Below are 17,783 nucleotides of genomic sequence, written 5' to 3' on the forward strand. Positions count from 1 at the left end.
GATATATAACATGTCAGGTCCACTTAAATAAATAATTTAAACTACACTACTTAAATTAAGATTAAAGCTAAATCTAAGCTTAAACACAAAAGTAGTCCAATAATAAACTAGCAAAAACTAACGCAATAGTATAATGAAAACTAATGTTCTTATTAAATGGGACAATCAACAATGCTCTACATTGCATTCTTCTTCTTGCTTTGTGCCTTTTTTTGCTTTTGTGTTGGGGCTCTCTGACAGGTCAAAATATTGTGGCCAAAATCACCACAATTACCACACCGTAAAGTCTTAGATCTTTTCCCTTTTCTCTGCTCTTCCTCACCTCTTTTTCTATTTTTCACTGGTCTTCCAACTCCTCTTTTCATCACGGGAGGTTGAATGACTAGCACATCGGTTTGAGGCCACTGCTCTCTATCCGGCACTGATTTTATACCATTAGCATATGCCATCTTATACCTCTTTACAGAGTACCACTCGTGCACAAATCTTAAGGGGTCCAAACCTGCATGTAATATGGCCCTCATGCCATGCTTGCATGGTATTCCAGTCAATTGCCAAGCATTGCAAAGGCATGTGTGGTTGTTAAGACTCACCGAAAGAGATGACTTCTCATCCACAATTTCATACTCCCCTTGACTTGATAAGTATGCCCTACAAGTTCTTGAATCACTACAAAGTACTTGAACCCTCTTAACAATGTTTGGACATACATCACGCCTATCCCATTTTTCACACATTTCTCTTCTTGTAGCCAGCCTAACCATAGTGACCCTCCTTATACCTATTCAAAATTCAAAAACAAAAGCATACAATTTTAAGTATCAAGTCAATAGTAGTTTATTAAATTTACAATTTTTAATAACATATACATGGTTTTACTATTATTTACCTTCAAGTAAGGTTAAAACAGGTCTACACCTATCAATTCCAAGAGTGGCATTGAAGCTTTCAACAAAATTTGTCTTGTTAACATCACATTTTAGTGTTGGATTGAATTTGTGCTTTGTCCATCTCTCTTGGTCACCTAAATTGGCCAACCAAATTCTTGCAGCAGGTTTAACCTTCTGAATTTGTGTCATTACCTTTTTGAAGGTGAATTCTGAATATGCACCACAAGCTAACCAGAATAGTTGCAACATCTTTGGTCCTGAGAAGGGTTTCTTCCAATTAACACTTAGATGCTTACAACAATACCTTCTTCCAACTTTTGGCCATATTTCTGCACAAGCCTTTTCAATGGCCTTTTTAAAAAAAAAAAATTCAAATAATAAAACAAGTTAGTGTAACAAAAGCAAGTAGTTATAAAAAATTTTCATTAATTTAATTAATATATTAATTAGTATATAATATTACCTTGTGCCTATCAGAAATTATACACCAGTCATCACCTCTATCACCTTGATGTAGAGCGTTTTTCAAGTGCCACACAAAAAATTTCCATGTTTCCTCATCTTCTCCTGACACTATAGCCCAAGCAACTGGAAACATCTCATTATTCCCATCAAGTGCCACAGCTGAGAGCAACACACCTCCATAGTTACCTTTCAAGAATGTTCCATCAACACCAATTAGGCCCCTACATCCAGCAAACAACCCATCCAATGTAGCCTTAAAGCATATGAAGATACTAGTAAATGCAAGAGGCTTTTCAGGGTGATTTGGGGGGTTCCAAGCACAGTTAGCTAACGAATTTGGATTAGTTTCTTTTATAACTTCACAATAATTTGGTAAGTAACTATATGAAACGTCATGCCCCCCATGAATCTCAGTTAATGCCATAGTTCTCATTCTGTAAAGCGAACTTTGTGCCATCTGAACCCTATATCTTGACCATAGAAGCTCATTAAGGGCCTTGGCTGGAATGTCATTGTTGGCCCTAATGTCTTCTAACAACACTTTGCAGGCCCATTTTGTTGTCACCATTGGGTTCCTTGTTTCTAAGCCCATGCAAGTGTGTTCAGATCCTTGAATTGACTTAATAGCCCATGTCACACCATCAACAAGTCTTGATGCATGCAATCTCCAAAGACACCTCTCATCACTACACCTCACATTGTAAGTAAAGTTGCTGGCCTTCTCTACAATCACAGAGAATCCATTTTGAATGCAATAATTCCTTACAACGTCTCTGAGGTGTTGTTTGTCTATGTAAAGTTGCCATGGTTTAACAACAATTTTACCAAAGTTTTCGTCTTTGTAAAACTCACCATTTTTATAAAGCCTTTGGAGATAATTATCCAAGTCATCACAGTCATCTTCCCAAACAGAGCCTTCATATGGGTCAAAGTTATCATGAATCATGGGAATAAGCCAATCATCTTGTCCCTCACCTTCGTCATCATCATCTGATAGAGCACTCTCATTGTCATTGTCATTAAGTCCACTAGGAGAGTATATTTCAATATCATCCAAGTCCAAGTCCATCTCAGCTGCTGTGTCAAGTCAAAAGCAACATGCCTTCTATTGTTACCTTGTTCAACACTCCCTCTCCCCACATTAGTGGTAGTGATTAAGCCCCTCCTCTTTGCTGTAGTTCTAGGAATTCTCTTCTTCAGCAACGGTGAAAATTTAACATATTTTGATGACTCTCCCACCTGAAATGCACTACTTGTTTGGGTCGGGTGGTTTCTAGGACTTCTTCTTATCTGAACTGCTTGAGTAGGGTCGGGTATGGGTTCAACAATTGGTGTGCTAGTCACTCTTCCTCTTCCTTTTCCCCCATACCTGCCCCCACCCCTTACTTTTCCATTTCCTCTCCCTCTCCCTCTATTAGGCTCAACTGTAGTGATCTCAATGTTGTTCCAATATTCCATGTTATCAACAATCAACTCATTTATGTTAATAGGAGAGCGAGGAGGAGCCATGTCAAATGTAACCCCGGCTTGCTTTAAAGTTTCAATTTCTTGTTTTTTGGTGAGGTGAGGTTCATTAGATTGGTCTAGAGTGGGCTGAGGTTGAATATGATCACTACTTTCAGTGGCATTCATTATTCTTGAAGCTTTAAGTGATTGTGCAATTTCAACTATTGGAGTTGATTTTTGAAGCTCCCCCACCCATATGTAAATCAAATCCCTCCCAAATAAGTCAACAAACATCTTCATTAGCGCCATGTCATTTTTGAGCTCAACATGTTTCATTTTGTGAATGTATGTAAACTCAGGATGCTTAGGCATTGTGGTTTGTTCTCGCTCAACTATTTCCCAATACTTGATAATAAGGTCAACTAAATTGACCTTGTCAACATCTTGCACAACGATGTCAGTGTCTTTACCAGAGTATTGAAACCTCAAAACTACATTATCACCCATATTTTAGACTAAATTATCTGTAGAAACGAAGAATAAAACCCAATAAATATTTTAGCAAAGTAGCAATTCATTGTAGTAGAATGAAAACCAATATATATTAAAGTAGCAACATAAAAAGTAGAAATTTTTTGCAATCTACTTGTTAGTTGTTAGCCTAATTAACATCTGTTGCATCATATATATACTTGTATTAGTTAGCTTGCCATTTGTCCATTCAATATATACTTCTACAATTTAGCTTGCCATTTGTCCATTGATTACTCCAAACATATGACTATTTTGTATATAAGACACTACACATATCAATCAGAGAATACATATGCCAACACATTTTTTTCCTTTTCTATTCAATTGTATTTGCCATTCACTACCTTTTGTTTTATGTCAAAGTTTACTAATATTATCTAGCCTCGTCTTCTACTGCAATTAGTCAATGACTCTACACTAGTTGGTTAGGCAGTGTAAATTGATTACCAACATGTCGTTAGTTCTTCAATTGGGTCCAACAAGTTATCAATTTTCAGGTAAGATCACAAATTTGACCAAAAGAGTACTCTGATAAAATTATAAATAAAAACTAATAGCTAATTACAAGAATTTTCTTACAATTCTGTCAATTTCTATTGTCATAATCCACCCACTAATTTCTATATATTTAATCAAATAAATTTTCAGCAAAATTGACACAAATTATACAAACCCAACCTAGAATTCTACCAAAAATTTTGACACTTTAACCTAAAATTGAGATAATACACTTACTTGTAATCTGAAGCCCTAAACAATTTGAAGGTAAAAAGTTGGAATGAAAACACCAAGATCCAAAAAAACCCTTTGAATATGTTGTGTCCCTCGTTTTCAATCGTTTTCCACAAAAGCTTGAATGGAGAATTTGCTAGTTTTTTTTACGGAGAGAAGAATGTCTATAGCAGGAAATTGGTTGGCGGCACTAGCAGTAAGTCAATATAGTAGTAGTAATACATATATGATAATTTAACTTTTAACCATGGTTAGCAAAATAACTCATTCACCCACAACTTAACGGAAAATATTGTAATTTCTCTTTTTTTAACCCACTAATGTCACATTTAATGATTAATTATTAATTTGGGGTTATATTTGATAATTTTGAAAATTGAAAGTTACCATTGAGAAATTAAAAAAATAGAGGGTTACTATTGGGAATTTCCCAAAAAAAAAAAGGGTGGGTATTTCAATACATGGTATATTTTGGGTGGTAGTTTACAAAAAATCCTAATATCAATTGCATGTGTATTAACCTCAATTTCACAATAATATTATTGTGGACTAGGTCCACTCAATAACTTTTTATCATTATATATAACGCAAATGTTTTTAAAATGTTTATTAAGCCCAATAGTATTAAAATGAATTTTTTTTTTTTTTGGTCTGAAATCTCTCATTTCCATAGTATATAAAAATGCTACCATTGCCAAAAACAAATACTCCAAAATAAAAAGCATTTCTACGCAAATGGGTGAGATCATGCTACCTTACGTTCGCAATATGTTTCATATGGTATGACATCATTTGGAAGGGTGGCGGTGGTTAGAAAATCATCCACTATCCATTTATATCTAAAGATTCTTGGAGCACTTAATAATTTTTTATTTCTTTTGCAATTTTTTTTTTTTTTTTTTTTTTTGTTAAGCAATTATTTATGTTAAGGGTCTGTTCTCATTAACTGAACTCAGCTGAACTGAACTGAAGTGAAATGAATATTTTATAAGAGAAGGAAATTAGGAGCTGAACTGAACTGAGCTGAAGTGAAATGAACTGAATTTCAACGTATGAGAACAGACCCTAACTACATAATTTTACTAGATCAACTTGTAAAAATTGTTCAAGTTGTTAAGGTATCGGGGTTCAAAACTTGGGAACGCAACAACACCTTTTCACCTTTTGAGAAAGCTTCCATCCAATTGAAATTTAATCCGACTATTTATTAGTCTCAAGAAATGATAGCAGAATGAAAGAGAAGAGAAAAGAGAAGTTTGTCTCCAAAGTATTAGTGTAGTAATGTTATTTCTCCTTGTCTTGAATATTCTCATTGATGAAAAAGTAAGTGAGTATAAGAATTAGGTGGATAAATAAGAAAAATAAAGTAAGAGGATGAGTCATGAGTGATTGCATGGTAACAATGGATAAGACACGAAAGAGTGAGTTAGAAAGTGTAAATGTTGTGAGGGCATATGGAAATTAAATGTGGTAATATGTGGTTGCTAAAGTTTTAAATGAATTGAAAGTAGTTTTCATTTTTTTTTTTTTTAAATACTCTAAAATGAGTATATTTAAGCATTTACATATAATTCTTTTGAAAATATAAACTTTACTTAATCTCACAATAATTGAAATAGCTGAATATATATATAGAGTGTATTAACTAATAAATTCTAGAATTAATCTTAGAAAAATTTGATAATTACCACCATCTATAGTAGGCAAAATTGCAATTACCACCTCAAATTTTTTTTTTTTTAATTACCACCTAGTTTTTTTCTAAAACTTTTTAAACTCCCACCTGTTTAACAAATGACGTCATCATGAGTTCCAATTTCGCATTTTCCCTCCCTTTCTCTCTCTCCTCCCTCGAATTACTCTGTTTCCCTTGCCCAAGTTGCATGATTTAATTGCGTTTTCGTCCCAACTACTTGTTTAATTGTCCAATTTTCATTTCATAACCCTAATTTTCCAATTTTAGCAAAACTCCCAAATTGATTACCTCAAACCCTAATTACACTATTCAATTCAATTCGAAATAGGTAAGATTGCGGAAATGTAAACCTAATTTGAGTAATTGAAATCGAATTTCAAAGAAGAATTCGAAAAAAGGGAGAAAGAAGGCAAGGAAATAGGGGAATTCGAGAGAGGAGAGAGGGAAAAGGCGAAATTGGGCCCCATGATGACGTCATTCGTCAAACAGGTGAGAGTTTAAAAAGTTTTGGAAAAAATTAGGTGGTAATTTTTTTTTAAAAAAAAAAACCTTGAGGCGGTAATTTCAATTTTGCCTACTATAGATGATGGTAATTATCAAAAAAAAATTTATCTTACAAAAGACTTCATTAGATTGGAATTTCAAACTATAAATTTTTTTATATGTGAAATCCAATTCTTAAGTTAAGAGACTAGTAACATGCTTAGATTCATACTTATAATATAAGAAAAGCGGCAATTTTTTTTTCTTACATCCAAATACCTTGAAAAACAACTGAAGTATGATTCTTTAGCAAAGCTACTCAAATCCACATCGTGAGGGTACTTTGTAATGAATCGAACATGCTAGACTCTTGACCAGAGAAGGGTCAAGCACTGAATCACCATCATTCATATTAAACATATGTTTTGTTAATCTTATTTTTCACTTATAAGTGTAAATAAATTCAAGAAAATAAGTTTTGATAAGATTTACCCAAGTTCAAATTAAAATTGAAATAAGTTTAATAAGATCTAATAAGTTTGCATTAGTTAGGTAAGTTTAGATCATCGGTTAGTTAGACAAGATAAATTCAGATAAGTAAAATTTAGGTGAATAAAACACACTCTAAGTTTTCTGTACATACTGGCGTTGACATATCACATAAAAGTTCTTTTATGATTTCAAAATTAAACAATTTTTAGCCCATTTCATACAAAGCATATATAAAATAAAATAATGATGAGAGAGTACATTCTAATTGGAAAATGGTTTTGACACACCACAAATGATTTTGAAACACGCTATGTGAAGGAGACGTGATGGACCGCTACTAGGTATGGTTCATACTAAGGGACGAAACAATATAAAAATCAATAAGAACATTATACAATCAATAATAAAATTATAATAAAAAAAAATACGCTCGTTCCTCTTTCCCTCTTTATTCATCGAAAATCTCGGCTATCTAGTTGGAATAATTATAGTATAAAATAAAAATAACAGTATAAATCAATAATAAAAGTATATTTATCAATAATAACCATATAAACAAAAATAATAAAAGAATTTGGTATGGATCATACTAGGTATGAGCCTATACTTACTCTTATCTAAAGATCACAATTTCTTATGTTCTTTTTAAATGAAGGTATGCCATTATCAATTATGGACGTGCCAAATTCAATTTTCATTCTAATTTTATACTTTATACTTACTAATTACTTTTTTTTTTTTTTGGATGACGTCCTTGTGTCCACATCATATGGTGATATCCATCAGCATAACGTATCCATTTATGCACAACCTATCTTAAACATGTCACCTCTTTTTTCACACATAAAAAAAAAAAAAAAAAAAAAACATTTTTTTTGGAGATTTAATACAACCACTAGTAGCAATAAATTGCCAAATTGGCAATAACCAGCCAATTTCTAAGTCAAGCCGTCAACCCCTTCCCTCTTTCCTCACTCTCTCCTAAATCTCTCTTTCTCTCTCTAAAAACACACAAAATGGCCCCATAAATTCTCTCTCTTCAACTCCACTTTGACTTCCTCCACTCTCTCTCCTCCACCAATCCAATGCCGGAATCTTCTCTCTGATCCACCATTTTCCGGCGAATCTTCCGCCTGCTCCGGCGCCGATGACGACGACGATGCTCATCGACTCGCGCACCGCCTTCTCCGATTCCAACGACATCAGCAATGGCAGCAGCATCTGCTGCGCCGCCACAACCACCACCACCGCCACCGCAATCGCCGCCGACAACTCTCTCTCCTCCACTCCTTCCTCCGCCGCACTCCTCCGTCTCTCCGAAAACCTCGATTCCTTGTTCCAACCCTCGCTCTCCGACTCCGACTCCTACGCCGACGCTAAAATCGTCGTCGCAGGTGATTCCCGTGAAGTCGCGGTTCATCGCTGTATTCTCTCGTCTCGTAGCGCGTTCTTCAGGTCGGAGTTCGCAGCAAAGAGAGAGAAAGAGAAGGAGAAGGATAAGGAAAAGGAGAAGGAGAGAGATAGAATGGTGAAGCTTGAGCTTAAAGATATGGCGGGTGAATTTGCGGTTGGATTTGAGTCGTTAGTTGCGGTTTTAGGGTATTTGTATAGTGGAAAAAGTAGACAGTTACCTAAAGGTGTTTGTGTTTGTGTTGATGATGATTGTTCTCATGTTGCTTGCCGTCCTGCTGTTGATTTTGCTGTTGAAGTTCTCTATTTATCTCACAAATTTGAGATCGTTGAATTGGTTGCTCTTTATCAGGTAATTTTATCGTTTTGTAGTTTAATTTTGTTTGAATTTAAACATTGAATTGTTTGAGTTGATCAATTGAGTTGAAGTTGAAGGTATGTTGATTCATATAGTGTATGTTAATTCAAAATTCCGGATTTAGTTGTCGCGTTACTGGTTCAAATTACACTATCGATTATTGTTCTGGACTGGATAGCAGATTGGCGGGAGCATAATTTCTTTTTTTACTTAATTTAGTATGATGAAGTTCAAGGTTTAACTTAGGATTTAAGAATAATTGCAACTTTTATTTTTGCAAGATTGATCTTAGCTTAGCTTAAGTGTGTTTGTATTGCAATAATGGTTTCGCCTAATGCAAAGGAATTTTCGTACCTTTCGGTTGCTTGAGACGTAGCTTTTGCTTTATGGTTTCTTATGGAGTAGTAATTTACTTTCCCTTCTTCTCCCAGTGACATGATTCATCCTATTTTTGTGAAAAAATGGTAGACTTTGGAAAAAAAACCTGTAAAGGAGTTAGGCAGGGTTAGGATATTAGGCATAAGATTTAGGTGGTGTTAGGATATGATACCTTATGTCTATTAGATTTTTTTAATTTTTGTTTAGGGTATATACGAGTAAGCAGTCGGTAAACCAATTTTATTAATATGTAAAACAAGGTTATGATCAAGAGTGAGGATTTTCTAGGAATAAATTAGTGAACCTGGTTGTGCTGCAGGTTCAGTTCAAGGACGGCGCATTAATTACTTACCTTGAAAGTTACTGATGAATTTATGTTCTTGGTAATTGGCAATCTTAAAACAAAACATTTCTGTGTTGCACCATTGCTTGTGATCTATTTTGTATCTGATTTGTTGAGATTAGCTTAACTAATTCATCTTAAGAAAGGACCAAGCTATGTTTCATTTCAGGATAAGTAGGCCTAAAGACAATTTGTCTAAAAACTCAGCTTCAACAGGAAAATTATGAATTGACATTAATGAAGAATAATGTACTTTCCTTAATTATAGTGAATATAAGACTCAGTAAAATAGGAGGTGGACTCGGATTTCTGAGCAAGCTAAAGGGAAGCATATTAGCAAACTGGAAATAGCTCATGATGAAGATAGGACAGGGTACAGAGTTTATGATCTGGCTGTTACTGGGGCCATTTTTCATGTTATTACAGCCCTGGAACTTTTAGGCAGCATTTCTTTTAGCAATGAATGGTGGAATGGAGAAAAGGATTTGTTTTTTTTTTTTTTTTTTATTTTTTTTTTTTTTGTCCTTTTATGACTATTCTAGTGACCAACATCATGTATTTGTCAATCAGTTAAGAGTTAAACAGAGTTTGAGCTCTTGAATGGAATACCAAATGGTTTTGGTGTTACAAGCTTTTTTGTAGGCAAGGGTAAAAATATGTAGGGTGTCCTTATTGATTAAGTTATTTAAAACACTCCTGATGACATATCTTTTTAAAGGAAGCGATGTGGAGTACCATGGGAGGTGGATTCATGGTTATGTTCCATTAAGTGTTTTACTTAGATTTAGAAGGCCAGTTTGGGAGGCGGGTTTTGGTAGACAACTAGACTCATTATTACTAAAGATGAAGAAGCCTTTTATGAATGTTGAAGCCTTTATTTCATGATGACTTGATACTGTATATTCTTATTTAGTAGATTAGATGATTTACTGATTTTGGGAAATCCCTAAATTACTTTATACTTCCTCTATTCTTTTTTACTTGACATGTTTCTTTTATCGCGTTTGCCAATGTAAAACTTTAACAATCAATAACTTTAAATCTCCATAAGTAAAAGTTATAAGAAGTTATATATATTATGATATTGAGACGAATTTAAAAAGATCTCACATGAGTATGTTTTTTCTTACATATTATTCACAAAAGATGGCCAAATGAGGGGTGATGAATAGTGTAAAAGTCAAAACAGGTCAAGTAAAAAGAACGGAGGAAGTATTCTTATATAGTCGCTTAAATGATTCATTGAAATGGGTGCATCCACGAAAGATGGGTGGAGACCAATTTGAAACACCCATCATTTATAAGCACAACAGCTGGCTTTCCCTTAAGGATGGTGCTGGGACATTGAAAAGCTGCTGTCTGGTGCTAGGTTCCAAGAGTTGGCCCATAGGCATTAGTCGTCTAAACTATAGTCTGACTGCACTTGCTTTAGGGGTGAGACACGTTTGATCATGGTTAATGTCTTGGTGCTTATTGGATAAAAAATGTTTTAGTTGGTTGACTCCATGAGAATAAAGTAATATGACTTATCTCCTTAGCCAGGAACTCTACTTTGGTGAAAATGATCATGATTTTGAGGACACTAAGTCTGGCACTCTCTTAGGAGGACTCTTGACTAAGGGCCACAGATTCAAGCCTGAGGTTGGGAACCAAGTTGCATGAGATTAACCAGCTGTTTAGGACTAATAGACACATATCCAAAACATAGCTCCGTCATTCTGTATGGTGTTCTCAACTGTTGTCAAAATTATTGATCAGCTTGCTGAAAAAAATGTACTTATGCCCATTGAAAGTAAATGGATGATTGGGTAGTCAAAATTATTGATCAGCTTGCTGAAAAAAAAGGTACTTTCTGCCCATTAAAAGTAAATGGATGATTGGATAGTCAAAGTTATTGATCGGATTGCTGAAAAAAAAATGTACTTTCTGCCCATCGAAAGTAAATGGATGATATCCATAGTCATAACGTCTAATCCTGGAAAAGATTCTTGAACTTGAAAACTTGAAGTTAGACCCCATTAAGAAGTGTCAGCCTGACATGAGCTATTAATAGTTGCTGAGTTGTATTTTTTAAATTTGTATTTCTATATTTACTATTTCTTTTAGCCATAAAACTTATATTTCAATATTTCATCATCTTCTATATCTATGTTGTAATTTGTTATGGCTCTGAGGACTTGCCTGTTCCATGGGTGTGTTGATCACAATCCTAATGGGTCATAGCTTGTTTCCTTTTCATTCCTTACATTGCCTCAAAGGCTGACTATGTTTGGCTTTATGAACTTCTTGATACCAGCAGCCTATTCCTCTCTATAACTGATGGCTATGAATACAAGTAACTAGTACAATTTTGGAAACCCAAAGCCCTATTATTACTAGTAATAAAAGCTCACCTGTAAAACTGAGAGAGTTCCTAACCATAGGTCCAAAGCAATTAAGATATTTATTTAATCTAGTGGATAATATTAAGCTGGATTTTGTCATTGTGTACACTTGAGAACCCCCCCCCCCCCCCCCCAACACACACACACTCTTTGCCTTAGCCTGGTGTGTCTCACTAGATTTTGGATGATGATACATGTAAAATTTAATGAATTTGGTGCTTAACATGTACTAGAGGCTTGTCCCTGTTGTAGATTTGAATTCGTGTGGTTGTGTATAAAAAGCCATGCTTTGAAGTTCATATTGAAGATGTTCAATAGTAGGGGTGACTGGGTGATAGTTGTTTTCCTAGTTGAGTCTAAAGTTTCTTGGACTGGCTACGGGCTTTTCAATAGTAGGGGTGACCGGGTGTCCGGGTGATAGCTGTTGGTGGTAACATCATCTTCTAGATCCCACTAATGCAAAATCTGCACTTGGGGAGGGTGCTGTTTATGCAAAGCCTGTCGGATGCTATCATGCTAACAAATGCATGCATTGATATAAACTCATCCCATCCACTATCATATGCTATAAGAAGGGATTTGAAGGAAAATTTCATTCGCTCTTCCCATTCAGTCATTATCTAACTTTTGGCAGTTTGAGGTGCTCTTCTATACAGCAGACTGATCAGAGGTTTTGTAATTATCTAGGAACAGGCATAGTAGGTATGATATTGTGGACAAAGGGAGAAATTTCAAGGATTAGTTGCTCTTTTATTGCCAAGATTATAACTTACTTTTTATGTTAGCTTTTTTGTTTTTTTGGGCAAATTTTTATGTGGCACTGACAAGCTTGCATTAATATTGGTCTCAAAATATCTTTAGGCCAGAGGTTCCACCATTCTTTATGAACTGTCAATACAGCATTAATTACATTGGCTAGGTGATTTCTTAATTAAATTTTATGCTTGCAGAGGCACCTACTGGAGATTCTTGACAAGGTCGCGCCAGATGATGTTCTAATAGTACTATCTGTTGCAGAATTGTGCGGAAATGCATGTGAAAGATTGCTGGGAAGGTGTATTGACAAAATTGTGAGATCCGATGTTGACGTCACCACTCTTGATAAATCTTTGCCACAGCCTATTGTGAAACAAATAATTGATACACGCAAGGAGCTTGGTTTTACTGAGCCTGGATTTGTTGAGTTTCCTGATAAGCACGTGAAGAGAATACACAGAGCGTTGGAATCTGATGATGTCGAGTTAGTTAGAATGCTTTTAAAAGAGCGGCATACAACTCTAGATGATGCATATGCGCTTCACTATGCTGTTGAACATTGTGATGCCAAGACTACCACGGAACTTCTTGAGCTTGGGACTGCAGATGTTAATCTTAGGAATCCAAGGGGTTATACTGTGCTACACATTGCAGCCATGAGGAAAGAGCCTAAGATAATTGTATCCCTGTTGACCAAGGGAGCCCATCCATCAGATATTACTTCAGATGGAAGAAAGGCACTGCAGATAGCAAAGAGACTTACAAAATCTGTAGATTTCTTTAAACCTACTGAACAAGGAAAGGACGCGCCAAAGGACCGTCTGTGTATTGAAATACTAGAACAAGCTGAAAGAAGAGAACCGTTGCTAGGGGAAGGTTCTGTTTCTCTTGCAAAGGCAGGGGAGGATCTCCGTATGAAGCTTTTATATCTTGAAAATAGAGGTAATGCTATATTTGAATGCAGACTTTACTTATTGCTAATATATGATGGTGTGTGATCCACCTTGTAGTCTGTTTTTTTGGGGCTGAAGTAAGAAGTTCTATTAATATCAAATTCAGGATAATACATGCCTATGAATGTAATATTTGACAACCAAACCTTTCATTGCATCCGGGAATATAAAAAGCACGTCTTTTTTTTATTTTTTTTTATTTTTTAAATTTTTTATCTATATTCAAATATCTACCATGCCAAGATAATTTCAACTGACAAGTCTAATTACTCTGGGAGCACTACCATACAAAATCCCCAAAGGGATAAATGCTGCAATAACCATTGGAGATTACCTTGTATAAATATTCCCAATTTCTAGCAGATAGAGTACAATGGAGTAAGCTAGCAGCAGGTCATAACAAAACCAAATTAGATCTGCATTAACAATTTTTCTTTTAGTAGCATAATAATGCTTTAATGGTGGAAGCAGATTCAAGTTCATTTAGTATCTTAGTTCTTGGTGTGCTGAGGATTCAGTTAATGCATATAATTATTTTGGCACTATTTTTTTTTCGTTGGACTTTGTATTCCATTGCTGGCCCCTAAACATACCCTCCATACACACCCCCTCAGAGAAGAAATTAGGAGTGTTGTGAGTGTGTGAGTCATCGGATAATAACAATGATATGAAGGGGTTCTTCTTCTTTAATTGTTCTTTTTCTGAAATTGGTAAAGTGAAATCAATCACAGACTTGTCTTTGGATGTTGTAGTAGCAAAGTTGGTATCTGCAGCTGAGCATTAACCTCCTGTTAGAAAATTTTCCGTCATGTTTGGGTAGAAAGGTTTCTCTGAACCTTCTGATAGGGTCATGAGGCTAACAAACTGTTATTTGAAAAATGTATGCTTACAGGATATTCAAGTGAAACTAATTGCAAGTCTTCTTGCTTTCCCATTTTCTCTAGAGATTTTGATAACTTTTGGATGTTGGGTTTTTAGTGATTGCTTAGATGATATTTATAATCGGATGATGATTGGTGGTTGTCTATTAAAGCAGCAGGCATCACATATGTGAGCACTGAGCAGACATGTCGGCACACATGTTTGTGAAATGTGACAATGCAACAATACTTGGTTTTAGATGGGTTCCTAATGCTTGATTTGGTTAATTTTATGCAAGGGCATTTATCTTACCCCCAACATAACTGTATTAGAGCTTTGGATATCTTGTTGCCTGCTTCCTGTTGTCATTGCTGAGCACTATTCTTAAAAAACACAAAAATACTGTACAAACCTGTACATATCAAAAGTTTGTATTCTTGTTGCTTCTGAACATCATTTAGGCCTATCTTATTATTACTCCGTAGTTTATATTTCCTATCCATGTGTGGTTTACTGGTGTTTGATATTTATTGACACGCATATTGCTTTAACCTGAAAAAAGTCGTTTACTTTTTGCTGATGATTAAGTTTTAATTTGTTGATGGTATGGAGGAATTTATAAAAAGATTGTTTAAGTATTGATTTAGTTAACTTCCTATTCTTTTCTTTCTCTCCCACTTTTTGGAGACTGAGTATCAATTTTGGTCAATTTGTTATTATAATACGAAGTTTTTTTTTTTCCCCTTTCACATTTTCTTTTTTTCCCTTCCTTGTGGCATATGCCTTTTATTGATTGTGAATTTGTGATGTCAGTAGCTAATGCTCAACCGTTTTTTTTTTTTTTTTTTTTCAGTTGCACTTGCACGGCTACTTTTTCCAATGGAAGCGAAAGTTGCTATGGATATTGCTCAAGTGGATGGTACTTCTGAGTTTACATTGTCAAAAAATATAGCAGATGCACGAAGAAATGCTGTCGACTTGAATGAGGCCCCCTTTATATTGAAAGCGGAGCATCTACAAAGGATGAACGCATTGTCTAAAACTGGTAAATAAATCATTAGATACTCTGCTGTTCCTATAAGATTCTACCTACTCCGTTTTTTAATTCCTCTTGGTTTTTTGAAATGTCTTTCAAATTTGTAAGATTTGAATGTTCTCCTAATATGACACACACTAAGAAGCAAAAATTTCTAGGACACTGTACTATGGGTAAACACACAAGTGCCATACTAAGAGTACTGTCATTTGTGTTTGCTTGAACTGGAAATGATGTTTAAGATTCCTTAGTATTGGTACTACAATTTCATGAGTTTATTTTGTTGAGGGCCGAGGGTTTAGGATATGCACATGCAATAGAGTATTTGTAATTATAATAATTTTTTTACTGGCAGTTGAGCTTGGAAAGCGCTTTTTTCCACGGTGCTCCGAAGTTCTTAATAAGATTATGGACGCCGAGGACCTATCACAGCTTGCATTTTTAGGACAAGATACCCCAGAAGAAAGACAAAGGAAGAGAAAAAGATATCTAGAACTACAAGACGCTTTAACTAAGGCCTTTACAGAGGATAAAGAAGAGTTTGATCGTACCACGTCGTCATCATCATCAACACCATTAGGGAGGCCTTATGGTAAGACCAATTTCAAAAGGTAACCCCTTGGCAGCATAATCACGTAATGCCTTCATTTGTATGATATGTATGTATGATAAATTTTCTATCTTTTTTCTCTTTTTTGTATCTTGACTATTCTTGCTATCTTTTTGGTCTGTAGTATAATTTTTGACCGATTGATTAGCTATTACATGACAGAATTGTATTCTATACATCTTTATAAAATCGTTACCAGATTTAGGTACTACCATTGAAGGCATACTCTTTTGTGAGATAAATTATCAGATTACAAGAATTAATCCTCATCGTACGGCAAAAAATAAATCGAGGTACACATTTTTGTTCTGTTTTAAATTTTTGTAGTCTTTACAATTGGAAATTATGATCTTGACCAATGTTTGAATTGGTATTAGAGACGAGAGGCAAGGTAAGTAAAAGTTACTTGAATTGGAACATCATCGTCTTAGTCACAGTTTGTAAGTAAAAATTAATTGAGACCTTGTCGGCTTTTCGTGATGGAAAAATGAATCTAGATCTTCACTATACCTTATTATGGTTTATTAGTTCTTGAATTAATAGAAGATTAGACAAAATTCGGTGTTGAATTGTCAATTGTTTTATTTGTGCTAGTTAATCAGTGGATTTTTTTACAACTTGAGACATTGGAACCCATCCTTATTATTGTTTGGATAGCAAAGAAGGAACGAAAGGAAGGGGAGGGAAAAGAAAGGAAGGGAGAGATGAGCTCTATTTTCCCTCCAAATCTCTCCAATTTTGGAGGGATTATTATGCTTATTAAGTATAGTGGGGAAATTGATTTCTCTCTCTCCTTCCCCTTATCCTTCATCCAAACAAAAAAATTTCTCCCTTTCTCTTATTTTATTTTTTTTTCCTTTCTTTTATTTCTATCCAAACAAAATATAAATGAGACGAATTAGTTAATCTTTATGATTGCCAAACTAGTGGCAATATTGTAAATATTTGCACTTTTCTTTTGCCCATGAATAGTAAAAAAAAAAGTGCACTTATTTACAATATTGCTCCTAGATTGGCGAAATTTGTCAATCATTCTTAATAAAGTACTAATTTTCTTTTTACTTGCACATCATTTTTGGCTCACGATTAAGAAAGATTTTACACTATAAAATGTGAGACTTGTTACGGCATAAATTTAGAAGAATTCTCAGCCTATAATAATTTGAGTCATGAATGAATCTAATAGCACGTGATGATTTTAAATTACTTCAAATGGTATTATTATAATATCAAAATACTTATTCAGTGGTACCAAGTTTACCAACGAATGCAAAAACGTTATGTTATTATCGATATAATTCTTTATTGGGGTATTTGGATAATAGTATCTAAACACAATGTAATATTAATGTCGTATTATTAGAGTCATTCATGACTTAAATTATTAGAGTTAGACTGTTCTCTAAAATTTATTAGATTGACTTGTAGGGATGGCAGGTGGGTATAAAAATGCGGGTCTCGTATCGCACCCGTCCAAGTTGGGGAGGGTATGGCTACAAGCTTGGCGGGTGGATTTTGAGCTATACTCGCCTACCCGCATGACCTGCCCATTACCCGCCTACTTACCGGATACCCGCCCAATACCCACATATTGCCTACTACATTGTATATTATGTTATTATATTACATATTCACAAGAATATAAAGTGTATAATGACGAGTTATTTAAGAAATTTATTTTTTTTTTAAAAAATGTTGAGTTGGTGGGTAAAAGGTGAGTGGTGGATATCCACTTGGGTGGTGGAGCAGGTGTGGGTTTAAGTTTCTATCCACTTAGGCGGGTGCAGGTGTTAAAATTTTACCCACCGCGGGTGGCAGATAGGTGGTGGGTATAAAATATTTTGGCGGATGCGGGTATGGAGGAGGGGTACCCGCACCGTCCAATTGTCATCCCTTAATGACTTGTTCATGTCTCTTTTCATATTATATCCTCAAACAACATGTCAAATTATCAAG

At 34.9% G+C, this 17,783-nt stretch overlaps 1 protein-coding gene across 1 annotated transcript; it reads left to right on the forward strand.

Annotated features, from left to right (window-relative positions):
• The first annotated feature begins 7,693 nt into the window (after nt 1-7,693).
• LOC145635835 (BTB/POZ domain and ankyrin repeat-containing protein NPR1-like) lies at nt 7,694-16,332 on the forward strand. The gene is made up of 5 exons (XM_081687202.1): nt 7,694-8,500; nt 12,562-13,309; nt 15,035-15,226; nt 15,573-15,828; nt 16,027-16,332. Exons 1-5 carry the CDS (start codon nt 7,886-7,888, stop codon nt 16,043-16,045), a joined length of 1,830 nt encoding a protein of 609 aa, XP_081543328.1. The 5' UTR covers nt 7,694-7,885; the 3' UTR covers nt 16,046-16,332.
• The last annotated feature ends 1,451 nt before the right edge of the window (nt 16,333-17,783 follow it).

The sequence above is a fragment of the Chenopodium album genome, chromosome 6 (genome assembly GCF_948465745.1).
Source record: "Chenopodium album chromosome 6, dcCheAlbu1.1, whole genome shotgun sequence".
Taxonomy (NCBI): Eukaryota; Viridiplantae; Streptophyta; class Magnoliopsida; order Caryophyllales; family Amaranthaceae; genus Chenopodium; species Chenopodium album.

What these genes read in the sequence shown, in the direction of transcription:
- LOC145635835 (XM_081687202.1), top strand. Translation starts at nt 7,886, where the DNA reads ATGACGACGACGATGCTCATCGACTCGCGCACCGCCTTCTCCGATTCC. An exon ending in TTTATATCTTGAAAATAGAG is followed by an intron (nt 13,310 to 15,034) that starts GTAATGCTATAT and finishes TTTTTTTTTCAG; the next exon opens with TTGCACTTGCACGGCTACTT. An exon ending in GAACGCATTGTCTAAAACTG is followed by an intron (nt 15,227 to 15,572) that starts GTAAATAAATCA and finishes TTTTACTGGCAG; the next exon opens with TTGAGCTTGGAAAGCGCTTT.